At 47.8% G+C, this 12,408-nt stretch overlaps 1 protein-coding gene across 1 annotated transcript; it reads right to left on the minus strand.

The window, feature by feature from the left end:
* Window positions 1–1,082: 1,082 nt before the first annotated feature.
* LOC118520887 (keratin, type I cuticular Ha7-like) lies at window positions 1,083–5,869 on the minus strand. Its single transcript, XM_036069111.2, has 7 exons — window positions 5,441–5,869; window positions 4,288–4,370; window positions 3,182–3,338; window positions 2,691–2,852; window positions 2,479–2,604; window positions 1,927–2,147; window positions 1,083–1,218 (listed from the first exon to the last, which is right to left on the minus strand). Exons 1-7 carry the CDS (start codon window positions 5,867–5,869, stop codon window positions 1,083–1,085), a joined length of 1,314 nt encoding a protein of 437 aa, XP_035925004.2.
* Window positions 5,870–12,408: the final 6,539 nt, after the last annotated feature.

Here is a 12,408-nt window from a genome sequence, read left to right on the forward strand (position 1 = left end):
CCTTAGGAGGCTGTGGTCAACTCCTTCCACAGCGTATCTGGCCCATAAGGGGCTCAGTCCCCAAATAAACCCCCTAACCCAGGGGTTCTCAAACTTGAGTATGCATAGAATCACCTGGAAGGTTCAGTAAACCAGACTGCTTATTCAGAAAGTCTGAGGTGGGGCCTAAGACTTGGAATTTCCTAAAAGTCCCCAAGTAAAGCTGGTACGACTGGTTGGAGGACCACACTTTTAGAACCTCCACCTTAAACCTACTCATGTTTTTTTTTTTTTTTTCCCTTCAAAGCTTCCAAAGAATGGGCTTTGGGCCTAAGTCAAAAAGACCGGGGTTCAAGTCTTGATTCAGCCACCAGGTGCTCCCTCTTTGCAGGCTTTGGCAGAACCCCTGCATCACAAGATCTGTAAAGCCCAGCACTGTGCCTTGCTCGCCATGGGCCTGTGATCACAAAAGTTTACTTTAAGTAGAGTATTCTAGGGGATCCCGGCAGCACCTCTGACCTGAGCTTTTCCTTTGCACAAGGACCAGAGGCTTCATCCTGATAAGGGGGGGCGATTTTAGTTGGTTCGCGTATTTTAACAGCTCTGTGAATCTGGCTCTAAATAGGTTTTAGATACCCAATTACAGCTGGGTATCTCTCAATGGCGCCATTTTGCTACAGGCCTATTTTTACCCATGGTCCTGGCTGGCTTTGCCATCTCCCAGAACCCCTCTGGTGAGGGAGCCCCAACCCCTGCTTCTGTGGGAACAGCTCAAGGGGCCCTCAGCAACACTCTTGGCATGAGGTGGAGACACTGACCACAGGCCCTGGGCTCTTCACGCTGCAGAAGTGAAGTTTATTAGCAAAATAAAAACCAGGCTACCTACCACTTCTCAGACTGTGAAGCAACAGAAGAGAGCAAAAGGAGTGTTTAAGACACTCTAAAGAGAGGAAGCCCAAATCCAGGGGCCAGGGCTGAGCCACTGGACTAGAAAGCCCATCAGCAGAGAAGCACCGCCTGGCATCAGCCTCCCGCCCAGCTGGCCAAGGGAGCAAGGCCTCGGGGGGCAGACAATCCCCATCTCCCTCAGGCTGAAGGGTGTGTCAGCATCGAGGTGTTGAGCTGGAGCCACAGGAGGCCCGATGAGGCCCAGAAAGGCAGGGAGAGCAGGGGGTACGGGCTGCAGGGACTGGGCGGGGGGTGCTGGCGGCTGGGGTCGCACATGGGTTGCAAGGGAGCCTGTGGAGAGAAAAAGATGTTTGAAACACTGACGTCAGAAGTGCATGAAAGACGGAAGTATACAGACACTTCAGAATCGGAAAAGCAAAAGGGGATTGTAGACCTTGGAGGTCCTGCTGGGCCTAGAAATTCCACAGTGGAGCTGGGACCAGAGCTCACGGTGCCCCTGTGCAAAACCAGCGCTTCCAGCCACGGGCGAAGGAACACGGACGAGAAAGGCAGAAATGCTGGCCAGGCAAGAGCAGGCCAGAGGTCAGCTGCCCTCCGATTGACATATAACCCCCAGTCTTGTTCGTTATTGCTTAACGGGGTGTTCTATCCACCTTACCTTTTGCACAGTGCAATGGAAGGACAAAATGAAAGAATGGCTGCAAATGCCCTTAGCAATGTTTTTTAACCTTGAGTATGAAGAATCCCTGTTACTAGAATACTTCTTCCAGAGAGAATTTAGCAAAACCTAAATGCACTGAGCTCTCAGTATTTCAGCCCCCCATGGCAGCGATTGGCATCTGGGAACATAACATGGTCAGCAGAATGGACGGCATGAGCTGAAAAGTTCCCGCATGCCTCCTCTACATCCAGGCAGCTCACCAGGCTTAAGGTTGTCCCCAGAGATGCGGTCTGCAACGCCACCCCTCCTTTCAAATCATCCCTACAAGAGGTCTCTGCTTTTACACATGACATTGGCACAAACATCAGGGTACACACTTGCAATCCTCGCTCTCCAGAAGGTTCCGGTACGTGTTGATCTCGCCCTCCAGCCGGGCCTTGACGTCCAGCAGCACCTGGTACTCCTGGTTCTGCCGCTCCAGGTCAGCCCGGATCTCGGACAGCTGCTCCTCCACGTTGCTGATCAGGACCTGCATCTGGGCCAGCTCAGTGCCGAAGCGGGCATCAGCTTCACACAGGGAGTTCTGGAGACAGTCTTTCTGTAATACCAAAGGGGGAAGTAGGTGGAAAATCGTGGACTGCAGCCCTCAGTCTGTCCAGTAAGACTGTGACACCCCAAGGTATTGCCAGGCCTGGAGAACAATCTAGTTCCTGTTAGCAGTCCTCAGCTGGAAGAACTAAACATGCCATTGCTCTTCATTGTAGACCTCAGGATAAGTTTGCAGGACCTCCCTCATATGGGTGAATGTTCATTCCCTTATCATCCACATCTATGAGAAAGTTCTTGCAAAGGCAAGGAAGTCAAGGTTTGAACTGTGTCCTGGTCTGTACTTAAGGGAGGCAGGTACTGAACCGAGCAAGGGAGCTCACCAGCGTCTGCTGGGCCTGAAGCTCCACCTCCAGGGCGTTCACCGTGCGTCTCAGCTCCAGGATCTCCGACTGGCAGCACCGCAGCTCCTCGGAGCAGGACATGTCCTGCTTGCTGATGCTTTCGGACTGAGGCACAAGGGCACAGAGACATGATCACCCCCCTGCCCAGGTGGAAGCCAGGGTCCCTCCCTGCTCCGAGGCAGCACCCTCACCTGATCTTGGAACCACTCTTCCAGATCATTGTGGTTGGTCTGCACCATGGCTTCATAGTGGCACCGCATCTCCTGCAGCACCCTGCTCATGTCCACAGTGGGCTCAACATCCAGCTTAATCTGGAGCTTGTCCCCCAGCTGGCTCCTCAGAAGGTGGACTTCCTGTGGGTACAAGAGGAGGACATCCCAGTCGTGGAGCCCCCACTGCCCTCTACCCCAAAACCTCATCTCCCACTCCCCACGCTCCCCAGTGATTTCCCTGGGCTCCTCTGAGGACGAGGCACCGCCTGCATTAGCCTAGAAACTTCCAAAGGCTGTGGATGAAGAGCAAGTCCCCACTGAAAGCTGGAGCTCACCTCCATAGCTTGTGAGGCTTAACCACGAGGCAGGGCCTGCAGAGCTTCCATCCTGAGGAGGAGGAAGAGCTTCATTTCTTCCCCCAAATGAGCCCGAATTCACCCCCAGAAAGTCTTACACAAAGGGCCATGTACCTGCTCATGGTTCTTCTTAAGGCAGAGCAGCTCCTCCTTGAGGGACTCCAGCTGGGCCTCCAGGTCACACTTGGCGAGTGTGAGGTCATCCAGCATCCTGCGCAGGCCGCAGATGTCGGCCTCCCCCAGCTGGCAGAGCGAGTGCTCCATCTGGTACCTTTAGCAGGAAAGATACAGGAGTCGGGGGTAGAGAGCAGAGGGCCCCAGGACACTGGCAGCCACTCCACTGGCCATCCCTCTGCAGTCTAATTGTGGGTTGGCATCTTCTATGTGGCACACGCCCAGCCCAGAAAGCAGTGGGGTGTCCCCACCCATTTGACATGAAGCACCACTAGGCAGAGTGGCCAGGCCTGAGGGTGCTGGTGTAGACACATGGCCAGCACTTGCCCTCAGGTGATCCCTACAGACCCTCCTCTTCCACATCCCTTACTGAGGCAGACCCTGGGTTCTCTCTCAGATTAGAAGCCAAATGCCAGATGGGAGGATAGAAATGGCCCTCTTTAGCCCCAGAGGAATGAGGCTTCCACAGAGTACTGAAGAAAGACAATAAAACACAATGCCCCTTCCTGTTCCCAGGTTGGATCTTCTGAGGTAACATAAACCTTTTGAGCCTCACAGGCCTCCATCATAGACGGTGGAGCATGCTTTCTGTCATGAATTACTAGTGCTCACAAATTGGTCGAGCTGCAGTGTGGAAACATTCTCATGGAGGCAGCAGAATTTGGTAGGAAATGGCCTCTGGGTAGGAAACGTAGGGCCAGGTTCCAGTTGTACCACTTAGTGGCCACTGACTTGGGGCCCTGAGCTTCAGTATCCTCACAAGGATGAAGCCATCAGTGCCCTGCCTACCTCCCCAGGTCCTTGAAACCATAGCAGCAAGTGTATGATGCATTCTCAAGCATGTTGTGAACTATAAAAGCTAAACAACTGAGGGTCAGAGGAGTGTTCTTTCAAGATCTTGGGCATAATGCCCTCTGTTTTCTCCTGCTTTAACTGTCGGTTTGGGATCTTGGTCAATTATATCTCTGATGCCAACTGCCTCACAAGAGAGAAAAAGTCAGGGTAGGCACCTGGCTCCCCGCTATGCCTGTTCTACCCCAACTCACTTGGTCCTGAAGTCATCTGCAGCCAGCCTGGCATTGTCTATTTGCACAACCAGCCTGTTGTTCTCAGATTTGATGCACAGGATCTGGGGAAAGAAAGTAGGCTCAGTAATTCACTATCTCTAGAGCCATCAATGGCCTCGGGTCAAAAGAAGTTCCACTGAGAAGTTGACCTGAGAGTCAAACAACAACATCCCCTTGGACTCCCAAACACGTAAGAGATGCTGGTGTGATACAGGGCGGGGGCTGTGCATGAGGATGCTTGGCAAAGTCGGAAGGCATACAGCCAAAAGAACTGGGAGATGGAAAGGAATAGCAAACTGAACACATAACAGAGACTTAATTTTATTTTGCCAGCCGTGATACTTAGCCTGATATGAACAAGATCTGAAATCTAGGCCACAGAACAATGGGCTGGTTATGAAAGGTTTAGATGAAGAGGGACCCATTCTTAATAAGAAGTCCCTTATGCTGGTTGATCAACTTCCCCAAAGGTCTTCTGTGAATCTAGCCAGGTTTCTGTGGCCCCTATTTGACATTCTTTGTCTTCCTATCTCCAAAACAAAGATGTAGTTTCTTAAGAAGCATTGCACTGATTATCAAAGGGGACAGTAGCTATGCAGAAGAGACCAGTGCTACTGAATGACCATATACTGGCTCATAAAGGACATTAGAACATGCTGCCTTGTACTGCGCTGGAGGTTACGTTGCACTGTCTTTGCAGCTACAATGTTAGAATTGTAAGTACTGAGACTAAGCAAACATAAACTCAGAATCCTGGAGAGTCAAATCCAACATCTCAACTTCTACATATTCCCATTCATCTGCACTCAAGAAATTCTCTTCCCACAATCAAAAAAAAATTTTTTTTCAAATGTGGCTATTTCCACTCCCAATCCAGGCCCTGAAAATTTTGTGCAAGTGTCAATAATCTTTCTCTGTAAAGGGCCAGACAGTAAATATATAGGGCTTTGAAGGCCATGAATCTCTGTCACAACTATTCAACTCTGCCATTAGAGCGCAGAAGCAGCCATACACAATACATTAATGAATGAGCATGGCCATGTACCAATAAAACTTTATTTATAAAAATCAGTCAGTAGGCCAGATGGGCCATAGTTTGCCAACCCCTGATCTGAAGCACCACAAACCTCACCTTCTGCTGGAGCTCTTCAATGGTCTGAAAGTAGGACTGGTAGTCTGGACACATGGTGGACTCATGGCATTTGCTCGACTTTCGGATCCTGGTCTCTAGCTCCTCATTGTCCCGCTCCAGCTGACGCACCTTCTCCAGGTAGTTGGCCAGGCGATCGTTCAGGAACTGCATGGTCACCTTCTCGTGGCCATTCGGGGCACCTTCCCCATAGTTCTCACAGACTCCAAGGTTGCCGGGAATGTTGCAGGTCCCTGGCAAGGGGCAAGCGGTGCGGCAGCTGTGGGGCATACAGAGGCTGGGTTTGCCCAGAGGGGTTGCCCCCACACGCATTCGGTTGGCATGTGCCAGGGTGGCCGACAGGCATAGGGAGGCAGGCTTGGCCTCTGGAACCTTTCCACTGAGGAGAGAACTGCAGTGATGAGAAGTCATGGTGCCGAAGGCCAGACGTGTGCTTTGCCCACAGTTGGATTTGCTTGAAGTAGAAGCCTTCCTTCTCCTCCAGACCTTATATAGGTCTGTAGTGGGTGTTGGTGCAAGAAAACAGGCATTTTCCTCATTAATATTTATGTTGATTCTCATACAATCACTCTATTAGTCAGTGATTTTTGTCTCTTATAAAGAGTTAATGAGCTCATGAAAGAGGCTTTCACCCACACAGGATACTTCCGCTCACTGCAGGGTCCTACAACACAGAGAAAATGAGGTCTTCTTCAAGTAGCCTACATTCTGTGGCTTATGTCTCTTTCCCCTCTGTCAGCTTATCTGTGAGATAATCAAGAACCAGAGACTCCTAAAATCCCCCAAAATCTCTCCCACTCCAGTATCCTTTTCCTGCCTCCAAATGTTCCCATCATGGCAAAGTCTAAAATAGTCATCAAATCAAGCACACTGAGGAAAGCAAAACAAATCACAATTAGTTTGTTTCAGCAGATGTGTATAGAGGTCTCCACTCTGGGACACAGCTTAGCCTGCCTGGAGGGAGGGGTTTAGATTTTAGTAAGAGGAATAAGAAAGTAAATGACCTTTATTATAAAGGCAATAAGAGAGGGGTTTAAAAAAAAAAAACTGCATAGATTTTAAGAAGAGAGCCCACTGTGTGACCAGAAAAAGACTTCATGGAACAAGGAGCAATTAAAATGTGTTTTGAATGATGGTTTCCAGGAGGGGCTGGGGGAGAGACCATCTCTCATAGAGACCAAAATGAACAGAATCAAACGTGTGTGGGAAATGGAAAATAGTATAGCTGTGCTGGAGCTTATAATGAAGACACATACACCAGCCCTGGAAAGTTGCATTCAGTCCAGGTTGTGGGAAGCCTTGAATGCCAGGACCATCCCATATATAGTCTTCAGGTAAAGGCAAATCAAAGGTAGGAATCTGCCCCTGGAAGCTGATTCTCCCCAAATATGAGGAAAAATAAATATCCAGGTTCCTTATGAAGGAAAGTAACAAAGAAGAGATGAAAGTCTCCTGTATAAACATTAGAGGACAACATCAGACCAGAAAAATAAAAGAGAAACCTAACTTCTAAATTGATTTTGGTGTCTGAAAACTGAATAGACACTTTTTAATTACTCATGGGTCAAAGGAGATATCAGATGAGAAATTAAAGTATTTTAAACTGAATTAAAATGGAAATACCACCTATCAAACTGATTTGGTCAATTAAGACTTCCCTGTGCAAGCATGAGATAAATAAGTAGTTTGGGAAGCAGAAAAAAAAAAAAAAAAACCTCGTGAATAAAACAGGGTAATCTGTGATTCCCAAGAAATAAAATTATGGTTTTTTTGTATGAGAGTCTATAGGCTAATTAAGGCAGGCAGTGATTAGTACTTTATGGTGTCTGTTCTCAGGCACCTCCTCCTCCTTTCTGGCAGCTTTCCTTGTAAGACACTGGTCCTCTCACCCACTGACTCCCTCTACACCTTGTTTAAGGAGATACATACTCAAGAACTTTGATCTTTCATCTTTTGAAACTTCGTGCATTTCTTTGAAATGCACCCACATTGATTGTCCATTACTTAGCAGACTGTAAAATAAAATTTAAATTTCCTTAATCTTCAGACACACTCAGAGCATCAGAAGCTTTATGGCCTCCTCCATTCCTAAACAAATAAGCCAGTTGTTCAGTAAGCCCTGGAAAAGGGCAGACAGCCAGCTTCTAGGCTATGCTAACGAAGACGCTGCTTTGACCCCATTCCTAAGATGAATGAATTTACCAGGAGGACCCTTAAGGCAGCAGGTACGTGTTTTAGGTGGCTCTAAAATACGGAATCTGAGCTAAAAGGGATCTCAAAGTCTTCTAGTCTAAGGCCCTTTGGCTTTAAATCCCTTCTGATAACCTTCCACCGCTCTCCAGAAGGCCCATCCCATCACTGGCCGACTGGGCCCCTGTGGCTCAGCTTCCCAGGCTTTGTGCAAGATGCTGGTGCCAAGAGATAAATAACATCTAGCTCTATCTTCAGGGGCTTACAATACAAGGGACTGTTAGAAAGTCCTTTATGCAGAGAGACGTATCTACCTCCATGCTGTTTATGTCTATTGCTTTCATTTGTTCCTGCATTCTTCAATAAACATTGAGCGAGTACCCATTCTGTTCCAGGCAGGCTCTGATGCTGGATGCTGGTGGTATGTTAGCAAGTAAGTCAGAGAGTTTGCCTTTCAGCTCTTTCTAATCCCCCTCGCCATCCTGAGGACATTCCTATGAATACGCTCTATGGAGTCTCTACTACTCTTAAGTGAAGGCCCTAGAATGGAATTTCTGATGAGCTGGGATTAAGAGGCTGCCAGCAGATGGCCCAGAAAACCTTCGTGCCCAGGACTCCTGTGTGCGGTATGCTGGTGCCACCAACTCTTAAGCCATGGTATCCACCCAGCCATCAGTTGGTCCCATATACAGTCAGTGAGACCCATGGGAACACTTCCTCTTAACAACTCTAACTACAGATGTGGGCAATATTCACCAAGGCAGGGTTTACCACCATCAATGAACTTGTCCCAGTGAGCTACTCCAAGTGATTCAATATTCATATAAGCTCTTCTAATATTCAAAGCCGTCTCGAGGCACCATGAGGATTGCAGTGATGAATCAGAGAAATCCCCACCTCTGAAAAAGCTCAGAGCAGAAAGAAAAATAGGTTATGTCACTCAAAGGAAAGAGAAGTCACAGAGAGAGCTGAAGGGGTAGGGGGGGACATCAAGAGACTTTATCTGGAGCTTGAAAGATAGATAAGATTTGGACAGGCAGAAGAAAGAGAGAAAGGATTTTCTAGAAAAAAAAGATAACCACAGGCACACACTCAGAAGCAGAACTGTGATGGTGGGTTCTGGAGAAGTAGGGGTGCAACCTTAGGAATGCAAGCATGCAGCCAACAGAGGCCTGCCCCAACAGAAACAACTTTGAATGACACAAAAATGTAGACCTCAAGAGTCAAATCGCATTTTTAAAGCCTAGAGAACTGAAATTTATACTAATTTATGCAAAAAAAAATGTAATCTCCTTATATTTTTGTAACTTCTACACAGGTGATTCTCAAACTTTAGGCTGCATCAGAATCATCTGGAGGGCTTGCCAAAAGGCAGATTGCCAGGCCCCCATGCCAGGGTATCTGATTCAGTAGATTTGGGGTCAGCCAAGAGTCTGCATTTCTAACAAGTTCCCAAGTGATGCCGACTCTGGGGTCTGGAGAGCACACTTTGAGAACAGGACCTCTGCTCTACAGAAAGAGAAGAGCTTCATGGTGGCTGTCATCCTATGTAAATGAAGCACAATGTAGCAAACTGGTATTTGATGCATTCAGGAGGGGCCAATGTGTGGGCACATTTGAAATGTGTGTTAGCATGTGTTGTCTTTAATATAACAAGCAAGTTCTGTTTGTTTTCTTCCTAGTTTACTGTTCTTCAAAGAGGTTTGTTTTATGAGAACATCTAAGACAGAAGGAGAAGGGAGGGACCAGAGGGAAAACCCCATACAGTGTTTGTTAAACCCATGGGTATGAAGCCTGTCCACATGAAACAATATCTGTAGCGGACAGATGAAGGTCAAGTGAAGTGATACTTATTAACATCTACTAGGCCCTGGGAATCGGGCTTGGCACTCACACAGGATTTCATGACTCTCTCTCTCTCACTCTCTCTCTCTCACACACACACCTACATATTCAGAGTTGATACACACTGTCATATTTTACTACCTACTCTGCCCTCCCGGGTATTTTACCTCTGGCTTTAATCCTTTCAACCACACTGCAAAGTGGTTGCCAGTATCCCATTATAGAATAAGCAAAAGCTCAGAGCGGTTAGGTAACTTGTCTGAGCTCACAGAACTAGAAAAGAAATTCCGAGAAACATTAGCTCGGGTCGACCAGACCCTCAAGCCCAAGCCGAGGCTCCTAGCCAGCCATCACAGATACCCATTCCATCCATGTGCTTCATTCCACAAACCAGTGCCACAGTCCCCTCTGGGCTGCACACTCACCCAAAGAGCTAGAAGTATAGCAGGGGACAGAACAGAGTCCTCTGGAGGTTTTGAGCAGACCAGAGAGATGACCAAAGGACAGTTTAGGAAAAGCAGTGCCCAGAATGCACCCTGAGACGGGAATGGTGAATCTCCATTCTGCACACTCTCTAGCACTTACTGCAGTGCCTGGTACATAAAACACACTCAGGAACTATTAAACGAGATGGTGAAAGGCTGGTAGTGTGTGCAGGATAAACTTGGTACAGAGGAGACGGGGCAGACGGAAGAGGAGGAGGCTCCTACAAGACCCCTAGCAGCATGTGATGAAATCAGCAGTGCCGACAGGAAGGAAGGGATGGGCGGGAGAGGTGTTCCAAGGGGACTCTACCAAAACACTACAAGGCTGAGTGATTTGCGGTATATGGGGGTCAAAGGAGGGAGGGACACCAAGTGTCTCTGAGGTCCCTGGGTTCCTGGGACAATAATGTGGTGGGAAGGGAAGCCGCAGGGAAGTCAAAGCAAAGAGCTGGCTCAAGGGGGCAGATGCTGAATTCAAGTTTTGGAGAATGTGAAATGTAGCCCAGTGGGACTGCCCACCAGGAGGTCGGAGGGAAAGACCTGGAGCCAGGCGAGAGCAGCCTGAGTTGCTTGGACTCACTGAGACACTCTCCTGGTTTCTTACACCAGGCAGGCTGGTAGAGCGGTTGAGTTAGCCCAGAGGCTCATACCTAAACCAGGCAGTGATTCTCAAAGGGAGGGTCCCCTTCCCCTGCTGGAGGGGAAGTGGTGAGGAAGATATTTTGGTTAGAGGGAATGTCATTTAAAAACAACAGCCTGTATTCTAAATGAGCTGTCTTTTAACCATGACTGGGCTTGGCATTCATATTTTTTAAAGCTAAATTAACATTAAGTGAGAAGTGAGGGGTTTTTTTTAATATTTGTTAAAGAGAAGGCACGAATGAGAAGAAAGTTGAGAAACACTAAATCAGGTGAAAAGAAAACAAAGAAATGATTCAATAAGATGAGCTCGGGAAGATTATTATAAGTGGCCAACAGAAGGGGCGGATTTGATTTTGTTCTTAGTCAGGAAGATGAAGGGAGGATGATGAGGGGGTGGCCAGGCAAAGCCTTAGGTATCACACATCATGGACCACAACACACAAAAATTAATATCTAAATAAAAAATGTTCCCCTTCGACTCTGAAAAACAAACTGAGGGTTCTAGAGGGGAGGGGGGTGGGAGGATGGGTTAGTCTGGTGATGGGTATTAAAGAGGGCACGTTCTGCATGGAGCACCGGGTGTTATGCACAAACAATAAATCACGGAACACTACATCAAAAACTAATGATGTAATGTATGGTGATTAACATAACAATAAAAAAAGTAAAATAAAAAAAAAATGTTCCCGTTCGGAAAAGTCCAGAATTCCATCTCAATATTCTTGGCTTCCGGGTGTAAACAGTGGTGGGAGCAGAAGTATGGGCCCTTCCCCAAAGCTGGCTCAGTGACTGGGGGCCTGCCGCCAGCCACCCTCTCTTCTTCCACTTTGCTGGTATTTGGGAGAAATGGCATTTAGATTAAAAAAGCAGGTTATGAGTGGAGGGGCCTGCAGAGGCCTGCCTGGTGTCATTGTGTGAAGCCTGGAAAGAAGTATTACAGATCAGCACACTGGTAGTGCAGGGGTGGTAATCTACAGCTTAGTACTTACAAGGTGGCTCAAAACTGGATCTGGTCCTAAACCAAGGGAGCAAAAGTCTCAGGGGAAGAAAAATAATCAATCTGGTTAAAATTACTATGACTAAAGCAAAACCAGATATGCACCTTGGGTCCCTATCAGTCTAATCCATGAGGATAGTGGGATGCAGGGAGGCCAGAGGGCCCCGCGTGGAACGTACAGATGTGAGAATCAGTCTGCGAGTGGAGAAGTGCTTGGATTTTGGCACCAGAGGGCGCCCTGAGCTGTTGGGCATAATTATGGATGATTGTAAAACCAGTGTCCAGGTGCCCTGAGCCAGGCTGGATAGCCACCTCCTAGCCGGCAGTACCCCCTATGTCCGAATAGCCTTTCCTACTACACCCAATAGCCATGGGGGTCCCAAATTAGAGTGCATTCAGATTGTGACCTGGCCAGGCAAGCCGGACACAGGCCAGATTTTCATGGCCCTGTTACATGAAAAGGTTATGGCCACTCCTTAAAGCATATAATTCTTGTGAGTTACTTGTTAGAAGGAAGCCCACAAGAGCCCACTTGTCCTCTGACAGCCCAAATAATGCTTTTTTTTTTTTTTTTTGGTTAGGCCATTTGGAGAGAAACACTAAGCTCCAATAACAAGAGTGGTTGGTTTTCCTTATTGCTTAGAAGTGGACAAGGAGGGTGGTCAAACTTCCAGGCCACCGACTTGGAAATACATGGCCTGGTACATGATACTGCTAATGGGTTCTGCTGCGACCTCTTTAGTCCCTCTTTCCTTCTAAGAGGAAAAGATTATCCCTGCTGGTTCCCAGGC

This window comes from Halichoerus grypus, chromosome 2 (genome assembly GCF_964656455.1).
Source record: "Halichoerus grypus chromosome 2, mHalGry1.hap1.1, whole genome shotgun sequence".
In the NCBI taxonomy this organism is placed as follows: Eukaryota; Metazoa; Chordata; class Mammalia; order Carnivora; family Phocidae; genus Halichoerus; species Halichoerus grypus.